The sequence below is a fragment of the Papio anubis genome, chromosome 15, assembly GCF_008728515.1.
Source record: "Papio anubis isolate 15944 chromosome 15, Panubis1.0, whole genome shotgun sequence".
NCBI classification, from domain to species: Eukaryota; Metazoa; Chordata; class Mammalia; order Primates; family Cercopithecidae; genus Papio; species Papio anubis.
Window position 1 is genome coordinate 964937 of NC_044990.1, and position 21534 is coordinate 986470.

The following is a 21534-nucleotide window of genomic DNA, read 5'->3' on the forward strand; positions in this document are numbered from 1 at the left end:
TGCTGCAGAACTTGAGACTGAGTTGCTTCCTTTGAATGGAATATGATTAGCGTCTCCCAGGCCCAAACCCACAATAGCCAGAGCTGCTTTCCAAACATCCACCCAAGCAGGTATGAACAAGTTACAGCTTCCAGGGAGGCAGCTTTCCTCTCACTATTGAGCAGGCTACACTAAGTCTAAACCATCTACTTGACACTTAGCAAAGACATGTGAAGACCGGAATAAGGAAGGTGAGGGAGTCTGGGAATCAACTCAAGTAGTAAGACAATCATTAGTGGAAAGTTGCCCCATTATGACTGTGTAATTTATAAAAGGAAGAAGGTAACAAAGAAGCCACACGGAGTGAGGAGCAAGAGACCACTGAATTCTCAATCTCCCGGGGGACACACTCAACTCTCATTCAGTGTGGCAGTGTCTCTTAACTGCTTCTAACACTTAACCTCCATGTAAATAAAAGCAACACCCCAAAACAACTACAAAAGTGGGGTAGCACTGACATAAATGCAGCGGAAAGGACCACATTTTCATCTAGTACCAAAATTCAGTGTATGCAGGATCTTCATTTTCTATGACCCTATTATTCTGTGTGCTTGCTAATGGATTTCTTTCTTTATTCCCTCATCACTCCTTTATCCTTTATTATCTCTTACTGGGCCTTCATTCTTACTGCTGTTACTTAAAGGTTATCAGTCACTAAGAATCATCACTGGACGCCAACAACAGTATCAAATAGGGATTGGTTTAAATGATCTGGAGACAGCACCGAAGAATATAATAAACTAAAAAATGTTCCAGTCACTAAACGGTTAAAATGAAATTTCAGGTTTCCAAAGTATTTTAGAAATCATGTAATCCAGGCTGGGTGCAGTGGCTCATGCCAGTAACCTCAGCACTTTGGCAGGCCAAGGCGGGCGGATCACCTAATGTTGGGAGTCCAAGACCAGCCTGGCCAACATGGTGAAACCCCATCTCTACTAAAAATACAAAAATTAGCCAGGCATGGTGGCAGGCGCCTGTAATTCCAGCTACTTGGGAAACTGAGGCAGGAGAATCGATTGAACCTGGGAGGTGGAGGTTGCAGTTAGCTAAGATTACGCCATTGCTACTCCAGCCTGGGCAACAGAGCAAGACTCCATCTCAAAAAAAAAAAAAAAAGAAAGAAAGAAATCATGTAATCCAGTTCTGAGTACCACCTTTCACCTAAGACTTAGATACTGAATGACTCACCAACAGCTACTAATAAATTTTGGCTCAAGAACAGTGTTAATACTACATCTTCTAAATCTTGTATACCATTTTATCATATACTCCATGCACTACCTCCCACCCAGCCCCACCCCTAAAGGAGTGAAAAGAAACAATGGCCAAAGGCAAGCATTGCTCAAGAAAGCAATGGGCAGCCTGGGCAGCCTTGTCCATCTATCCATCTATTACTGCCCCCTTATGAAATAAAAGTCAATGATCAGAGTTGTTGCTAATTGAGACATGTCAAAGCAAATTAGTAAACTAGTGAAAAACGGGAAAAGAAAATAAACTTGTATTGGGATTCACAGGCCACTATTCGTTTATTAAAACACAATTATGGCCAGGCGTGGTGGCTCATGCCTGTAATTCCAGCACTTTGGGAGGCTGAGGCGGGCGGATCACTTGAGGTCAGGAGTTCGAGACCAGCCTGGCCAACATGTTGAAACCCCATCTCTACTAAAAATACAAAAATTAGCTGGGCATGGTGGTGCCCACCTGTAGTCCTAGCTACTTGGGAGGCTGAGGCAGGAGAATCACCTCAACTGAGGAGACAGAGATTGCAGTGAGCCGAGATCATGCCATTGCATTCCAGCCTGGGCAACAAAGCCAGACTCTGAGGAAGAAAAAAAAAAAAAGAAAGAAAAAAAAACAATTACAGAATTGTATCATTTTCTTTTTTTTTTTAATTATACTTTAAGTTCTAGGGTACATGTGCACAACGTGCAGGTTTGTTACATATGTATACATGAGCCATGTTAGTGTGCTGCACCCATTAACTTGTCATTTACATTAGGTGTATCTCCTAATGCTATCCCTCCCCCTCCCCCCAGAATTGTATCACTTTATAAATGACAATGTGGTATATGACTAATACATTCTAATATGTACAGGTGCTGAGTGATAGAAAATATAGTTCTCATAATACAGGACAGGGAGAAACATGGGACAAAAAAAGGAAACACAATTGCTCTAGGTACGTAGCTAAACAAAGTGACATTCTGTAAACTATTATGAACATAATGTATCAGGAATATGACTTCAATAATTTTTCTTGGACCTAAAAAGAAATAGATCCTCTGTTGGTTTTCCACTCCCACATGAGAATAATCCAATCACAAAAAAAATCTGAAAAGCATATTCTTATCTACCAAGAAATAGGTTTCCAGATGGAAATACAACACATATTTTACTAGACTTTCTTTTTAGCACTAGATAACACACATTGCAAAATACAACTTGCCTCCCATTCCAGGATTTCTGGTTTTGAACAAAAGGAATTTTTGCAGTAGTTGCATTTCAACTGAATATCACTTGGCGCTACAAACTGGCCATTTGGAGATGACTGCATACTTAGAGCCTAAAACAAAGAACAAAAGATACTAAGCCTGACATGTATTTTTGAATTTCTATTTATGATTACTGTCAAATATCCACGATGTCCAGAAAGTAACATGTATCTTGCTTAGATATCTTTTCAGCACATAAAACTCATTTCCAAATTTTGTCCTTAAAAATTATAATAGTAAATGTTAGTTTTATAAAATTGAAATTCAATTTATTTTTTAACCACAGAATTATTATTTACCTAAAATAAAAGAAAAAAGAAAAAATCATACATTCAATCATGATCTGTTTACTTAAAGAAAATATAAGGAAGTAATAGTAAGCAAATAATAGTGAGGTTAAGTTGCCCATGTTCTGAACTAACAGAAGTTTAAAAAAACAAAAACCTAGTTCTTATTGCTATCTCCAATAACCATCAAATATCTAATTTACTAATGTTTTGTGCCACTGCATCACTACTACAATTTTCATTCCAAGACTACCAGTGAAATAGGCCTATGTTGGCCAGGCACCGTGGCTCACATCTGTAATTCTAGCACTTTGGGAGGTCAAGGCGGGCAGATCACCTGAGGTCAGGAGTTCGAGACCAGCCTGGTCGACATGGCGAAACACCATCTCTACTAAAAATACAAAAATTAGGCCAGGTGTGGTGGCTCATGCCTGTAATCCCAGTACTTTGGGAGGCCAAGGCGGGTGGATCACTAGGTCAGGAGATGGAGACCATCCTGGCTAACATGGTAAAACCCAATTTCTACTAAAAATACAAAAATTAGCTGGGGGTGGTGGCAGGTGCCTGCAGTCCCAGCTACTCAGGAGGTTGAGGCAGGAGAATGGCGGGAACCCAGGAAGCGGAGCTTGCAGTGAGCCGAGATCACGCCACTGCACTCCAGCCTGGGAGACAGAGCGAGACTCCGTCTCAAAAAAACAATAATAATAAAATTAGCCAAGCGTGGTGGCACATGCCTGTAATCCCAGCTACGGGGGAGGCTGAGACAGGGAAAATCGCTTGAACCCAGGAGGCAGAGATTGTGGTGATCTGAGATCACACCACTGCATTCCAGCCTGGGTGACAGCGACACTCCATCTCAAAAAAAAAAAAAAAAAAAAAAGGAAAAGAAATCGGCTTATGTTACATTTAAAAATTGATCATTAGGAGAAAAAAGATTTACACACTGGTGTTCATACCAGGAATTTTAGTATTCCTTTTTTTAAAGTTAAAACAATTTACAGGCTGGACACTGTAGCTCACACCTATAAGTAATCCCAGTACTCTGGGAGGCAGAGGCAGGTGGATTGCTGGAAGTCAGGAGTTCGAGAACAGCTTGGCCAATGTGGCGAAAGTCTGTCTCTACTAAAAATACAAAAATTAGCTGGGCATGGTGGCAGGTGCCTGTAATCCCAGCTACTCGGGAGGCTGAGGCAGAATCACTTGAACCCAGGAGGCAGAGGATGCAGCGAGTCAAGATCATGCCACTGTACTCCAACCTGGGCAACAGAGTGAGATTCTGTCTCCAAAAAAAAAAAAATTTACAGAACAAGACACAATATAAGTATACATGGACATTAACAGATTTTTTCTAATTCCTAATCTGAATGGTGAGGACACTGGTATTTAATTATCATTCTTTTTAACCGTATCACACATATATTATATACAATCTTAATGCATGAAATAGTTAATAAAAATTAGCTATTCAATGCACAGTAGGAGAAAAAAACTACCATTTTTAAAACTTCTGCATACACTGTACAACACCAAGTTTGTGAAAAATAAGATATACAGATTTAAGACTATCAGATGAATAAATTTAAAAAATAAAAGCCAATATTACCCTTAGTGTTTCCCAAAAATTTGAGCCCCATTAAAGTTAACTAGTCTTTCAAAACAAATGGAATATGCTACAGTCTGAATGTTAGTGTTCCCCCACAAATTCAAAGGTTGAAATCCTAAACCTCAAGGTGACAGTATTAGAAGAGATAGAGGCTTTGAAAAGGTGGTCAGACCATTAGAGCTCCCCCCTCATGATCTAATCAGTCAGTACTCTTATAAAAGAAGCCTGAGGGAGCTTGTTTGCTACTTTCACCATGTGATGACACAGCAAGAAGGTACCATCCATGAGGAACAGACCTTCATCAGACAACAAATTCCCGGTGCCTTATCTTGGACTTACTCACCTACAGACTATGAGAAACAAATTTCTATTTATAAGCTACCAGTCTAAGGTATTCTGTAATAGCAGCCTGAATGGACTAAGAGGGAATACTATCCTATTATCTTACTTTTAAAAGGAAAAACACCTAATGAAGATATAAAGTTCAAAATATATGGTTTGCTTTATGATAAAGGGAAAAACGTTGCTTTTCTGTCAATTTTGTATTTATATGCAGAGTGATGAGGCTACCTGTAGGTCTATCTGGATGTATTCCTCAAAATAAGAGCCTAAATTAAGTACAGTCGGTCCTACATATGCATGGATTCAACCAACAGAGGATCAAAAATTTTAAAAAAAAGATGATTGCATCTGTATGGACACGTACAGTCATTTTCTTCTTGTCACTATTCCCTAAACAACACAGTATAACAACTCTTTACATAGCATTTACATAGCATTAGATATTAAGTATAATCTAGAGGTGATTTAAAGTACACAGGAAGACTTGCATTGTAGGTTACATGCAAATACTATGCCATATTATATAAGGGATTTGGGCATCCCTGGATTTTTATATCTGCAGGAGGTCCTGGTACCACTTGCCCATGGATATCGAAGGATAACTGTATATCTTAAAATATACAATGTACATATACAGAGGATCTTATCAAATCATGCGTGATACAAGTTTCATTAATGAAAAGGGCAGTTACAACATTTTCAATTATCAGTTTAGTTTATCCAACAACATCAAAAAACAAAGTTCAAGATCTGACAAGCAGCATACTCCAGACACTGTCTGCCTCTCTTTTAATTAATAATTATTCCTTAATTTCTAGTTTAAGAAAAGCCAACAAGGCAAAAGCAGTATCTACCACTGTAAGGATGTATCAATGGCCATGATCCCAACTTCTAAAATAACAAGTCTTAAATGTGGTTTATCACCTAAGTTCAGTAAGAATATTACTATTAACAAAAACTGACACTCATTTGAATTCAAAAATACCTCAATTTAAATACTAATAAGTGATATAGTAACTATTATAACATACTTAAGAAACTATATGTTCAGTTTAAATAAATCAACATAGAGCACAGCACCTGGAACAAAGCAGAATTGTTGGATGAATTAACTCATGAAGCATGGCTTTATGCACAGGTTTGAACCTTTGGGTAATACCCTGAAATTTTCACACACAACAGGTAAACCTAATCGTATCACCTAACTAATGGCTGAATTATCTCTTAACTATTCCTTCCTAGTGGTCAACAAGGTTAAGTTTGAGCGCTTCCAATAATCTATCTTCTGAGACTATCCATACTCCAAATTTGAAGAACTACGTCAGAAAGTCTTTGTCTACATTTACCAAAATGAAAAATGTCTCCCCAAAACTGATCTTGTATTAAATTAAGGCCTCGTGTAAAAAATCTAATTCCCTCTTTACATGGTCTGTTTCTAACATATGAAGAAAGCATGTATTCTTATCACTTCTAGGCTAAACACATCTAGGTCCTCCATCCATTTGTCATGTAAGAGTTCCACTTACGGTTCACATTTTATTCAAACCATCTAATAAGAAAAAACTACACATCAGCACTGAACTAAACTATATTAAAATTTCTTTTCCTTCAAAATCTACATCAGAGTAGCAATTATAATTTCAATTAGAATATCCAGGCTAAAATGGAAAACTGGTACAGCTGCATATTCTGTGACTAGGATATCCACCTTCCAATTTGACCCTCAACAAACTATGTAAAAATTAAGATAAAATAAAGATAAAGCATATTATATTACACTGGTTATTTTCTATGTGTATTTTATTGGGGGCATGGGTTATGCAAAATAAACAACAAACCTGAAATTTAGCCACACAACTGGAATTGCAAAAGTTATACAGTTTTCCATCAGGCATTGTGGCTTGGTATTGAGGTAAAGAGTTTCGCTTACAAAAATGGCAAATAATTCCCAAACCTAGGAAAGAAAAGGTACATATCTGATTTGTTTATAAAGTAATAAAAAAGTTTTTTTTTTATCTTAACTGCTGAGATTATAGACGTTTCTGTTAAAAAATAAACTATTATTATTTGCACCTTCAATAATGAAGATAATTTGCACCTTAAAAATATTGTCATAAAGGACTCTGATATTACGCCACTAAAACATACATAGATACAGAGAAAAAACTCAGTTTTAGGTAATTTTTTAGATGGAGTAACAATTTTAGTTAAGAACACAGATATGAAGAGAACTAAAAAAGTAGTACAGAATAATCAAAATAATTAGAACAGTTTTCAAAAAGATTAATAGAAAATAAAAAGCTTTTAAAAACAAGCATAAAAACATTAAGAGTATTTATGCAAAAATTATTTTGTAAAGTTTTTTTAACTATCCAAATATGTGAAACTTACTTTGTGATTTTGCATATTTTGTCTTGTGACTGTTCATACAAGCAGTTGAACAATATGGCTCCATATATCCATTAGGACCTATACACTGAGTCATATCAAAAAACCTGCACTGTGTTCGGCAACCAGTACAAGTTGTCAGTTTTCCGTATTTCTAAAATTTGAAACATAAAAAGATAATTTTTAAGACCACAACTTAACTAGAAAATAATTACCAGTTTTTCATTACACTTTTTGTCTCTGCAAAACAATCCTGCTAATCTCTAAACAAGTTTAGAGTCATGAGTCTTCATCTACATACAAACTATTGACTATGCAACAACTGTTAAGGTTCAAACAAAGCAATGATCATCATCAAAGTTGCCTTCAAAAATAGAATGTTTTTCTCTCTATTATATTTAGTTTAACAGAATCCCTACATAAAGGTAAGTAAAACCTGAAAATTTAGGAAAGGCACAGTGCTTTTTGTTTACAATGAGGATATACTTCTTTGTCATTTGACAAAATAAATTAAATGGAACTATGAAATATAAGCCTTAATAATAAAAAGTATGGTGAAGAATGAATTTGAAGATTTTAAATCATTTTCCCACTGAGCTGCTATTGTTCCAAGCACTTCTGGAACGTCTCTTAAAAATGATTTATCACCTATCTACTACATTTGAAATCTCATTCAATCACAATCAAACACAAAAAATTTTTTGAATTAAAAAAAAATTTAAACCACATTCAAAATGACTTCTGGCTATAAAATGAAGTAAATAATTCATCAATAGATAATAATAAAGTTAAGCCTCCTGCCAAAAGTGAATACAGTAATGTGCCAAATAACGATGTTTCACTCAATGATTGTAATGCCCTATTTTTACTGTACCTTTTCTATGTTTAGACATATGTAGATACACAACTACTTACCATTGTGTTACAACTGCCTGCAGTATTCAGTACAGTAACACGTTGTGCAGGCTTGTAGCCTAGCAGCAACAGGCTATACCATTTAGGTTTGTTTGAGTACACTCTGTGATGTTCATAAAACAAACTTGCTTAACAGTGCATTTTTCAGAATGTATTCTTGTCATTAAGCAATGCCTGACTATATGTGCCAACAAGATAATGGGAAAAAAAAAAAAAAAAAAAGGAGATAAAGAATATGAGAGGCAGGGTGTGGCTCACACCTGTAATCCCAGCACGCAGGGAAGCCTAGCGAGGTGGATTGCTTGAGCCCAGGAATTTGAGACCAGCCTGGGTTCAAACAATCACCTATTTTTTTTGGTGGGGGTGTATTTTTTTTTTTTGTAGAGAACTGCTTGAGCTCAGGAGTTCAATAACAGCCTGGGCAATACAGCAAGACCCCCATCTTCCACAAAAAGAAAAAAAAAGGTAGAAATAAAAAAGAAAGGCTAGCCTTCAAGTGCAACCTGTTTTGATCCTCTTTCTGAGTGGTTGCAAAATTCTGTCATAATCAAGTTAAATCAAATATCACAAATCATGTTGCAAAATAATTGTACCCATTTTCCATCTGATGTTGCAATTAAATCCGTCTTCATACCCACGAGCATCTATACAATATGAAAATATAAGAAGGCAGGCCGGGCGCGGTGGCTCAAGCCTGTAATCCCAGCACTTTGGGAGGCCGAGACGGGCGGATCACGAGGTCAGGAGATCGAGACCATCCTGGCTAACATGGTGAAACCCCGTCTCTACTAAAAATACAAAAAACTAGCCGGGCGAGGTGGCGGGCGCCTGTAGTCCCAGCTACTCCGGAGGCTGAGGCAGGAGAATGGCGTAAACCCGGGAGGCGGAGCTTGCAGTGAGCAGAGATCTGGCCACTGCACTCCAGCCCGGGCTACAGAGCAAGACTCCGTCTCAAAAAAAAAAAAAAAAATATATATATATATATAAGAAGGCTTCAAACTGTTCCATAGACAGCATAAGTAATAGGTGTTATACATAACAATCAGGCCAAAAATAACAACTGAAATGAATACACTGCATGGAAAAATGTCACAAATACCACAGGGTTTCAGAAAATGAAGGCAATAAATGGAAGGCAAAAAGAAACAAAAAAATACAATCAACATCAAGAAAAAGATCCTTCAGCTTGAAACGAATAGAAAAAGTATAAGAAACCACAGCTGTTTATGTGCCAGGAATGCACATTCATTATCATCCTATTAAAAAAAACACTTATGCTGCCTACTTCCTCATTTACTGAAATATCAACTAAAGAAAGCCCTCAATTTTGCTTTTCAAAGTGGAAATCAACTCATTCTTTAATGACAGGTCCTCCTTCAAAAATATTTGTCAACTGCAAAAGAATAGTGACAAGGAAAAAATAAAAATGACTGCAAACATATCTTATCATGATGTATAAGTACAATAGAGGAGAATGCTCTGTTTTTGTTTCCTGAGGTCTATTTGATGACTTAAATTTCTATACTGGAAAAGGGACAAAAACAAAGCAAATCAATGAAACAGAATATAACATGTTTAAAACTTGAAATGATAGTACAAATTAGTAATGCTATAAAATATTCGGGACAACTGCCACTATGTTGCAAGCTTGCAAGACAGAAAAGCCAGCTCCCACTGGATGTCTGCAGAGGCCTCCATGTATCGGCACCTATAAAGAATTCCTTTACTGATATAAATTAAATTCCACCATCTAATCAAATCATGGATTTGATTTCTATTTGAAACATTCTTCAAACTGACTGAGTCTATCCATGATCCCAACACTGATTTTATTGGCAGAATGATTAAATAATTAGTAACAGTTTTAAGACATCAAGTAAACATGGAGTTAGGCAACTGCTCCATACAGACAAATAATTTTATCTAAAGAGAATGAAGGCCGGGTGCAGGGGCTCACACCTGTAATCCCCACACTTTGGGAGGCTGAGGTGGGCAGATCACGAGGTTGGGAGTTCAAGACTAGCCTGGCCAACATGGTGAAACCCCATCTCTACTAAAAATACAAAAGTTAGCCAGGCGTGGTGGTGCATGCCTGTAGTCCCAGCTATCCGAGAGGCTGAGGCACAAGAATCACCTGAACCCAGGAGGCAGAAGCTGCAGTGAACCAAGATCGTGCCACTGAACTCCAGCCTGGGCAACAGAGGGAGACTGTCTCCAAAGAAAAAAAAGTAAGAAAAAGAAAATGAGAAAGTACTATCAGAATGACAGAATCACTGAGAATATTTCAATACTGCCACTTTCACAGCTACCGCTGCCTCAAAGAACCAATTAATGAAAGAACATTAGCCAAAAGGGAAATGTAATTTTATGCCATGTTTACTCAGCTTCATATGTAAGCAATCAAAATAATCATATTTAAATTTCATACAAATTTATATGCATCCTATAAACACATATTTAGTGATGTAAAGGAACAAAGCTTTGTGAAATAAATTCAGAATTAAAATATTCCCTTTTTGGACATGGGGAAAAATAAGCCTACATGTAACTTCAGTGAAAAAGAATGAGATAGAACGAAGTAAAACAAGATATGGAAAAGGTAAAAAGTAGATATGATGGGTAAGTTTATGACAAACTGGCTCATTTTCAGTCTACTCATTTAAAAGATGTACCTTATATTTTAATTTTAACCAATTTCACGTGGATATCAAAACTGTCACGACTTTACAACTTCTCTCAAATTTTCCTTCTACATATAGGAAATATATTTCATTTGTTACATTTGGACCAAGCAAGGAGACCACATGGGAAGGTAATCAAGAAAGAATGGCTTGATGTACCTGTTGCTGCAAATCTAATTTAGGATATGGGGTCCTGAGATACAGCCTGCATATTATCTACTTTCCTAGCCACATTCAAATACAATATGAACTTTAGTCCGTGACACTGCACAGTAAAAAAATTACCTTTATATTTACTAACCTCTAATTGAAATTTAACATTCTCTTTCACTCTGATTGGAGGCAACAAACTTACTTCATTAGTTTAATAGGGCCTATGACTGTCAAAAATAAAAATTCCCAATTTTTATATCACTCTTAGTATCCCTTAACATATCAACTACATTCAACTTTACTTCAAAATTATAGTTATTAACCACTGTATTTTATTCCTAAACACATTAAAATAAAGCAGCACATTTCAAAAATTTTTTAAATATTTTGGTAACTATATTTTGATATAATTGGTTGTCTTTGTAATCACAGGCATTTTATGCATTTAATAACATTCTGAGAATGAATCTGTCCTTATTACCAAAGGAGTCCAAAGCACTGAAATAGTGAAGAACCTTGATTAGAAGAAGTGGCAATAAAACTTAAACAATGACATATTATAATATTTATTATAATAAATAATTTCAAGTAAAAATTACAATTCATTTATTCAATAAAACCTGGAAATCATCTCTTCATATTGCAAGATTTGTTTGTGCAGAGAAAAAAGGGTTTAAAAATTTATATACCATTGTGTTTTACTTTTCCCTCTTACTGTATCATTTACAATTTTTCTTTTAACAGACATATTCTAACTTTGTAATTTAAGGATTTTTTTCTAATTGACAACAGATGGCTAACAATAGTGGGTGAAAAGTTTGCTTAATTTAAACAGATACAGAGAGAAAAAGAGCAACTTCACCCTGGAGACACCTGACAGACATCCCCTTCAACAAGTTAACACACGATAACAGAACACAGACAGCACGTGCCTCCTGATGTGCACGAAGAGGGACACACCATCGCTTAGGAGGTATTCACGCCAAAAACGCATTACCTCAATCTAATCTTGAGGAACTATTAAACAAACACAAAGTGAGGGATGCTCTCCAAAGTGGTATTCAAAATGTCAAGTCGTAAAAGACAAACAAAAACTAGGGAACTATTTAGATTAAAGCAGAGGTAACTTCCACTCCCAACCAACAGAAACTAGATTTAAACCTCCTACCCACCTTTAACAACTAGAAAATTACACATACACACACACAAACAATGGTTTTCAAACTCTACACACAAGGTAGCACAGAACTGTATACCTAAGAAAAGGGAAACCAATCAAGTGAGTCCTGTGGCTACCAAAGCTTGAGGCCTAGAAATAGCTGGGGGAAGGGGAGGTTAACAGAGCCTACTTACTAGTCAAACTGAGTTGAGGAAACACAAAGCTTTCAAGGCAGCTAGAATTATTTGTGAGATGAAAGCACCTAAGGCCAGAGAAAGAACCCCAGAATCACAAGAAAGCATTAGGCTAACAATTCCCAAAGAACACACATGGCCAGGAATACTCTGTATTGCGACCTGTTCAAGAGTGGGATGACCCTGTAACCCGGGAAGATTCAGATCTCTCCAGGTATCATCACGGTAGTATGAATGAAGAGCCAGACTACAGTTTGCTCTACCAAAGAATTTTCAAAAACTTAAAAACAAGCTTCAAAAGGATCCAAATAATTCACGGTTAATTTGACCACGCCATGCCAGAACAAAGTCCAACAAAACGTTGAAAATAATACAACAAAATCCTGCAACCAATAATGTAAAATTCACAATATTCTGAATCAAACTTAAAAATGACAGGCATTTTGTCAAAAAAAAAAAAAAAAAAAAAGGCAAGAAAAACAAAAATTACCCGGAAAAAAAAAAAAAAAAAAAAAAAAATTATAAAAAAAAATTAAAAAAGACAGGAATTTTGAAAAAAAAAAAAAAAAAAAAAAAGGCAGGAAAATGACTCATTACCCGGAAGAAGAAAAAAAATAAAAATCAAACTATAGAAACAGATCTAGAAATGGCAGATACGAACACAGTAGCCAAAGATGTTAAAAGAACATTATAAATATGCTAATATATTAAAATAGTAGTAGAGGAAAACATGAACACAATTAGGCAGGAAATAGAAGATACAAAAGAGACTCAAATGGAACTTTTAGAGATGAAAAACATAACATCTGAAAAAATATGCTGCATGGTATTCACAGATGATTTTTTAAAAGATCAGCAAACTTAAAGATACAGCAATAGAAACTTTCCAAAATGGAGTACAGAAGGGAAAAAAAGACTAGGAAAAACAAACAATACAAATAGAAACAACAATGCAAAACCGATACAAAACAATATAAAAACAATACAAAACAACACAAAACAAAGCCTCGGTGACTGGGAAAGTGGCAGGAATACATCTGGAATTGGGGTCTCAGAAGAAGAGGGTTGGGAAACGGCCTAAAAAATATATTTAAACAAATAATGGCCTAGGATCCTGTACTGGATTCTAGACAAGAAATAATTGTTTTTCATTTGTTGTAAGGGACATTAATGGACAAAATTTGAATAAGCTCTATTGACTAACCTGATAATAGTTTACTGACGTAAATTTCATTATCTTGATAACTGTACTATAGTTAAAAGTCGTCCTAATTTTAAACACTTATTACTAATTCATGTATCTGGATTAACAGAAATACAGGCTTAGAAATTTTTTTGAAAGGGTTTTTTTTTTTTTTTTTTTAACTTTTCAGGTAGGCACAAAAGAGAGGATTTTTATATCCCATTATCAAATGCCTACTGTGTACAAGGTATTGTGCACTAAAAAAATTATAGCTGAAAATAATTTCCTAAGAACATAAATATCTAAAGACAAATGAGCATATCACAAGAAAATACATGTAAAAGTAGTGAAATTAGAAACCTATCTATGTCTTGGAGATAAAACATTCATCATGTGATACAAGTTAAGTTTGGAAATTTTAATATATTTCAAATTGCACAAGATTTTTCAGATACACATTAATGACAGTAGTAGCAGTGCTCGAAAATGTGAAGGCCTTGAACTCCATTTACACTCCTGCTCACCTCAGGCTGCATTAAGAAAGAGTCCTGCATGTGATCTCGAACCTCCTTCAGGAAGCTGGGATGGCTACCTACCTAAAAAAAAGATTTTAAAAGACTTTATAAACACACATAAAGAACAGCTGCTAGATTGAAAGGTAAATAAGCATTATGTAAAAGTTGCTTCTCAATTGTATTTTGTGACTTACAAACTCATTCCAACTTTTAAAAATGTCTGCCTGTCCTGTCCCCACTACTGCTGACCAACTTAAAGAATTATCAAATAATTACATCTCAGAAAAAATGTATAATGATAAAACAGTAATAACGGGCTAAGGAATTAAAGGTAGACCTGACTCACCTCTAATTTCTGAGAAAAATCACTTCTTTTTTTTTTTTTTTTTTTTTTTTTTTTTTGAGACGGAGTCTCGCTCTGTCGCCCAGGCTGGAGTGCAGTGGCCGGATCTCAGCTCACTGCAAGCTCCGCCTCCCGGGTTTACGCCATTCTCCTGCCTCAGCCTCCCGAGTAGCTGGGACTACAGGCGCCCGCCACCTCACCCAGCTAGTTTTTTGTATTTTTTTTAGTAGAGACGGGGTTTCACCGTGTTAGGCAGGATGGTCTTGATCTCCTGACCTCGTGATCCGCCCGTCTCGGCCTCCCAAAGTGCTGGGATTACAGGCTTGAGCCACCACACCCAGCCAGAAAAATCACTTCTAATTTGGAGTGTTCTAAGATCTCTTTAAAACCTATTAAACTCTAATACTTACAATGAAACTCAAAGCTTCCTAAATTAAGTCATTTGGAGATTACACAGCTACAATTTCTACCACATGCAAAATGGACTGAGACTTTTTTATTTTATTTTATTTTATTTTATTTTATTTTTTTTTTTTCTGAGACGGAGTCTCGCTCTGTCGCCCAGGCTGGAGTGCAGTGGCCAGATCTCAGCTCACTGCAAGCTCCGCCTCCCGGGTTCCCGCTATTCTCCTGCCTCAGCCTCCCGAGTAGCTGGGACTACAGGCGCCGCCACCTCGCCCGGCTAATTTTTTGTGTTTTTAGTAGAGACGGGGTTTCGCCGTGTTAGCCAGGATGGTCTCGATCTCCTGACCTTGTGATCCGCCCGTCTCGGCCTCCCAAAGTGCTGGGATTACAGGCTTGAGCCACCGCGCCCGGCCTATTTTATTTTTTTGAGATGGAGTTTTTGCTCTGTCGTCCAGGCTGAAGCGCAGTGGCATGATTTCGGCTCACTGCAACTTCCGCCTCCTGGGTTCAAGCAATTCTCCCACCTCAGCCTCCTGAGTAGCTGGGATTATAGGTGCCTGCCACCACACCTGGCTAGTATTTTTAGTAGAGACAGGGTTTTATCATGTTGGCCAGGCTGGTCTCGAACTCCTGACCTCAAGTGATCCACCCACCTCGGCCACCCAAGTGCTGCGATTACAGTCATGAGCCCGGCATGTTTGAGAAATTCTTTTGAAAGCACACATGACAGCTTCCAGAATATAATACAAATATATATCCTTACTCCTTGCACAAAAGTTTTAAAAGACATGCTTCCCGCTTTCCATGAAAGTCAAAATACTATGCTAGAAAAGGAAAACTACTGAAAGGCATGGGGCAAGCGTTACACAGTCTCCACCACCAGGATCTAGATTATTAACTAAGTGTATCAATACACTTCAGAAACTAATTGAGCAATGAGAGCACAGATAAAAACAACAAAAGGCAGCTAAGTTAAATGTTACAGACAAAGGTCAAACGGGGCGAGTGGAAAGGAAGGAAGGATTATGATACAATTTTAGCTCCCAGGCTGCAGAAAAAGAAGACACTCGCTCTAGCATCTCATGTAGTTGTCTCCAAACACATCCAATTGGGTCTCTTTAGCAGTAAAATAGTAGGGCAGGGACTCCCACCTATTTATTAACTAATGAATTATGAACATACAGTATGTAATTATAAAACATGCAAGTAATTTTAAAGAATAAAAGAAGATACGCTATTTTAAATAATTTTTATTTCTTTAATAATAGTACAAAGAACATTTTCTTTATCCACTGGAGTAGAATCATTTGGTCTCAGTAGAGGTTATGTGGAGAACAGGATAAGGAACTCCTACTTCTCTAGTCAGGGTAGTATCAGCTAATGTCCAGAAAGGAACCAGAACTCCCATATCCACTCAGCAATAACCAGCTGCTTCTCCTCCACAGGTGTAGAGAGGCCACGTAGAGAGGCTGACCTTTTATCTCCACTTGGCAATAACACAGCACTCAAAATGTTCAAGTTTCAGATAAAAAAATCATTTATCATGCCAAACACCAGGAAAACTATAATTTACACAGAAAAGGACAAACAACAGATGCCAACACCAAAATTACAGAGATACTGGAGATATCTGACAAAGATTTTAAAGCAATCATCATGAAAGTGCTCCAACAACCAATACACATGCACTTAAAAACAAATGAACACACAGAAACTTCTAGAAAATAAATAGAAGATATAAAGAATAAAATGGAAAGAATCAGTGAACAGGAAGATAGAATTATAGTACCCAACCTGAAAAACAGACTGGGTGGGGGAAAAGTAAAGCAGAGCCGTAGGGATCTGTAGGCTGGTAACAAAATTTAAAAAAATAAAAAATAAAGTAACATTCATGTCATTGGAGTCCCAAAGGGAAAGGAAAAAGAGGACAGAGTTAGAAAAGTCCTCCGAAAACACTACTGTTTTAAATGTCTCAAATTTGGCAAAAGACATAAATCTACAGATAGAAGGTTAGCAAACACTAGGAAGGATAAAACCCAAAGTAACACCAAGATACACCAAATTTAAATTTCTGAAAACCAAAGACAAAAAATCTTGAATCTGGCAAGAGAAATGACACACCTGTAGGGGAAATACAGTTGAAATAGCAGCTAGAGAAACAGTAAGACAAGTTTCTCTACTCCACAGACCCTAAATCCCATTCACACAAAAAAGGCCAGTTAGCCTAGACTTCCACCCTGGCCTGGCTACAACGTGATGCCTCACCCCAGCACCCTAGCAATGGTAAAGTCAGAGAAGGCCAAGCAGGAAACTTGAACTTCCACCCCACTGGGTGGTAATTAGACAACTTAACCACCTCCACCCTAACTGAGGAGGTCTGACCCAGCAGAAAGCCAGAACTTTTACCAACGACTTGCAGTAAAGAGGCCAAGACTGACATCACAGAATCTGAGGAGCAGTAAAGGAAAGAACGAAGAAAAGTAAGCAAAGGCCTAAGGGGCCCATGGAACAAGATCAAACAGACCAACATGTACTTTATGAGAGTTTCAGAAGAAGAGAAAGGTGCAAAAGATTATTTGAAAAATTAATGGCTAAAAACTTCCCATATTTGATAATAGACACAAATCTACAAATTTAATAAACACAACAAATTACACGTAGGATAAACTCAGAGACACACAATAAGACACACTATAATCAAACTGTTAAAAGACAAAGAGGGCTGGGCGCGGTGGCTCAAGCCTGTAATCCCAGCACTTTGGGAGGCCGAGATGGGCGGATCACGAGGTCAGGAGATCGAGACCATCCTGGCTAACGCGGTGAAACCCCGTCTCCACTAAAAATACAAAAAACTAGCTGGGCGAGGTGGCGGCGCCTGTAGTCCCAGCTACTTGGGAGGAGCCGGGCGTGGTGGCCGGCGCCTGTAGTCCCAGCTACTCGGGAGGCTGAGGCAGAAGAAAGGCATAAACCCGGGAGGCGGAGCTTGCAGTGAGCTGAGATCCGCCCACTGCACTCCAACCTGGGCCACAGAGCAAGACTCTGTCTCAAAAAAAAAAAAAAAAGACAAAGAAAATCTTGAAAAAAGCAAGACAGAAATGGTTCAGCACAACAAATTCTCAATGAGATTAACCATCAGTTTCACAAAAGAAACAACCATGGAGGCCAAAAGGCAGTGGAATAACATTTAAAATAATGGAGAAAAAAAAGTTTTCAAACAAGAATACTATATCCAGCAAAACTATCATCCAAAACTGAAGGAAAAGTAAAGACACATAGACAAAAGGTGGAGGGAGTTTGTTGCCACTAAATCTACCCTACAAAACAAATGCTAAAGGGAGTCAAAGCTTTTTACTGAAATGGAAGTACACTTGACCCAATCTTTAGTAAATATATGGGAGAATACAAAACAAGTATAATTGTATTTTTGGTTTATAACTCCACTTTTTATTTCCTACACGATATTAAAGACAAATATGCACACAAAATTATAAATCTGTATTACTGGGAATACAATGTTTAAAAACGTAATTTATAACAAAAAGAGGGAACAGATATATAGGCGCAGCATTTTTTTTTTTTTTTTTTTTTTTGAGACAGAGTCTCGCTCTGTTGCCCAGGCCGGAGTGCGGTGGCGCGATCTCCACTCACTGCAAGCTCCGCCTCCCGGGTTCACGCCATTCTCCTGCCTCAGCCTCCCGTGTAGCTGAGACTACAGGCGCCCACCACCGCGCCCGGCTAATTTTTGTATTTTTTTAGCAGAGACGGGGTTTCACCATGTTAGTCAGGATGGTCTCGATCTACCGACCTCGTGATCCGCTCCATCTCGGCCTCCCAAAGTGCTGGGATTACAGGCGTGAGCCACCGCGCCCGGCCCCAGGCGCAGCATTTTTAAAAGCTAATTAACTTGTTATCAGTTCACATTAGCTTGAATTGTAGGATGTTATATGTAAAGCCTCCCAGACAGTAACCACAAATAATATATTTAAAAATAATAGGCCGGGCGCGGTGGCTCAAGCCTGTAATCCCAGCATTTTGGGAGGCCGAGACGGGCGGATCACGAGGTCACGAGATCGAGACCATCCTGGCTAACACGGTGAAACCCCGTCTCTACTAAAAAATACAAAAAACTAGCAGGGCGAGGTGGCGGTCGCCTGTAGTCCCAGCTACTCGGGAGGCTGAGGCAGGAGAATGACGTGAACCCGGGAGGCGGAGCTTGCAGTGAGCCCAGATCGCGCCACTGCACTCCAGCCTGGGCGACAGAGCAAGACTCCGTCTCAAAAAAAAATAAATAAAATAAAAATAAAAAATAATAATATAAAAATGAGAAGGAAATCAAAACAGTGCACTACAATAAACTAAATATAAAAGGCTATAATGCAGGAAATGAGATACCAAAAAAAAAGGTATAGAATATACCAAAGAAAAAATAGGAAAATGGCAGAAATAAATCCTTCCTTACCGGTAATTATGTTAAGTGTACATGGATCAAATTATCCAATTAAAAGCCATCTTTTTTCCTATTCTGTCAATTTCTGCCTTTTGATTGGATAATTTGATCCATGTACATTTAATGTAATTACTGATAAGGAAGGATTTATTTATCCAAATATACAAACAGGTCAAAAGTAAAAGGATGGAAAAAGATACTCCATGCAAATAAACAGTAACTAAGAGAGTTGGGGTTGCCATATTAATATAAGGCAGAAAGAACCTTTATGTGAAAAACTGATACAAGAGACAGAAAAAGACATACTGAACAAAGGGTCTATTTACCAAGAAGATATAACAAATATAGATATATACATAGCAAATATCAAAACCCCCAAAATACATTTAAAAAAATTAACAGAAGTAAAAGGAGAAACAGATAATGATGGAGGTAGAAGCACATAACTGTACAATAATAGTTGGAGACATCAATACACCATTTACAATAGTGGACAGACCATCTAGACACAATTTCAACTAAGTAAAGACAGATCTTGAACAACAATATAAACCAACTAGCGTTATTAATAACAAACATATATTGAGTATTCTTGCCAACGACAGTAGAATAAACATTCTTCTCAAATGCACATGGAGCAATTTCCAGAATGAACTACGTTAGGCCACAAAAAAGTCTCAATAAATTTTTGAAGACTGAAATCACACAGAGTATTTTTCCAATGAGCAATGGAATAAAACTAGAAATCAGTAATAGAAGGAACACTTAGAAAATTCACAAATATGGAGATACTAAACTATACACTCTTAAACATGGCTCAAAGAAGAAATCACAGGAAATTTTTAAATACTTAGAAATGAGTGAAAACAAAACTAAAAGAACACCAAAAGTTATGAGATGCAGCTTAAATAGTGATCTGAGAAAAATTTATTTATAGTTGTAAATGCTTATGTTTAAAAAAAAAAAAAAAAAAGGCCAGCACGGTGGCTCACACCTATAATTCCAGCACTTTGGAAGGCTGAGGCGGGCAGATCACCTGAGATCAGGAGTTTGAGACTAGTCTAACATGATGAAACCCCAACTCTGCTAAAAATACAAAAATTAGCCAGGTGTGGTGGCAAATGCCTGTAACCCCAGCTACTGAGGAGGCAGATGCAGGATAATCGCTTGAACCTGGGAGGTGGGGGGGTGCAGTGAGCTAAGATCATGCCACTGCGTTCCAGTCTGGGCGACAGAGTGAGACTTTGTCAAAAAGGAAAGGGGAAGGGGAAGGGGAAGGAACGGAATGGAAGAGAAAGAAAGAAAGAAAAGAAAGAAAGATAGAAAGACAGACAGAAAGACAGAAAGAAAAAGAAAGAAAGAAAGAAAGAAAGAAAGAAAGAAAGAAAGAAAAGGAAGGAAGGAAGGAAGGAAGGAAGGAAGGGAGGGAGGGAGGGAGGGAGGGAGGGAGGGAGGGAAAAATATCTCAAGTAAATAACCTAACTTCTCACCATCTTGAGGAAAAAGATGAGATCACTATACCCAAAGCCAGCAGAAGAAAGGAAATAATAAAGATTAGAGCAGAGAAAAATAAAACAGAACAGAAAAAGTGAGAGAAACAAACCAAAAAGTTGGTCATTTTAAAATATCAAGAGAATAGACACAAAGAATAAAATATGGAAGGGAGACATTACTACTGGCATTCCTGAAATAAAAAGTAGTACAAGAAAATGGTATGAACAATAGCACATCAACAAATTACATAGCATAGATGAAATGCACAAATTCCTAAAAACACACAAACCACCAAAACTGACACAAGACGACACAGAAAATGTGAACAGACATATAACAAAAGACTCAGTCATCAAAAACGTCCTGGCCCAGCATGGTGGCTTACGTCTATAATCTCAACACTTTGGGAGGCTGAGGTGGGTGGATCGTGAGGTCAGCAGATCGAGACCATTCTGGCCAACATGGTGAAACCCCATGTCTACTAAAAATTCAAAAATTAACTGGGCATGGTGGCATGCGCCTGTAGTCCCAGCTACTCAGGAAGCTGAGGCAGGAGAATTGCTTGAACCCAGGAGGCAGGAGTTGCAGTGAGCCAAGATCGTGCCACTGCACTCCAGCCTGGGTGACAGAGCGAGACTCTATCTCACAAACAAACAAACAGTCCCAAAAAAGAGAAGGTCAAGATCAGATGACTTCACAGGTAAATTCTACCAAACATTTAAAGAATTAACACCAATTCTCACGCTTCCAAAAATCAGAAGATAAAAGATATCTCACCCACCCTATTCTATGAGGCCAGCATTACTCTCATTCCAAAGACAGATAAAGACATCAAAAGAAAGAAAATCAAAGACCAGTATCCCACAGGAATATTGATGCAAAGATCCTCAACAA

At 37.6% G+C, this 21534-nt stretch overlaps 1 protein-coding gene across 19 annotated transcripts in view; it reads right to left on the minus strand.

Annotated features, from left to right (window-relative positions):
- ZMYM2 (zinc finger MYM-type containing 2) overlaps nt 1–21534 on the minus strand; it is a 133379-nt gene that overhangs the window by 55556 nt on the left and 56289 nt on the right. For 12 of the 19 annotated variants that reach the window (XR_004178610.1, XR_004178609.1, XM_021929466.2 and 9 more), the window contains 5 exons: nt 13961–14032; nt 8660–8710; nt 7155–7305; nt 6602–6717; nt 2486–2602 (listed from right to left, as the gene is read on the minus strand). Coding sequence is in view for 17 of the 19 variants with exons in the window: in XM_021929466.2 (XP_021785158.1) it covers nt 2486–2602; nt 6602–6717; nt 7155–7305; nt 8660–8710; nt 13961–14032 (507 nt within the window). In the remaining 2 variants the exon portion in view is untranslated. The remainder of the gene's footprint in view (nt 1–2485; nt 2603–6601; nt 6718–7154; nt 7306–8659; nt 8711–13960; nt 14033–21534) is intronic. The other 7 variants (XM_021929473.2, XM_031655737.1, XM_021929472.1 and 4 more) reach the window with 2 other exon arrangements.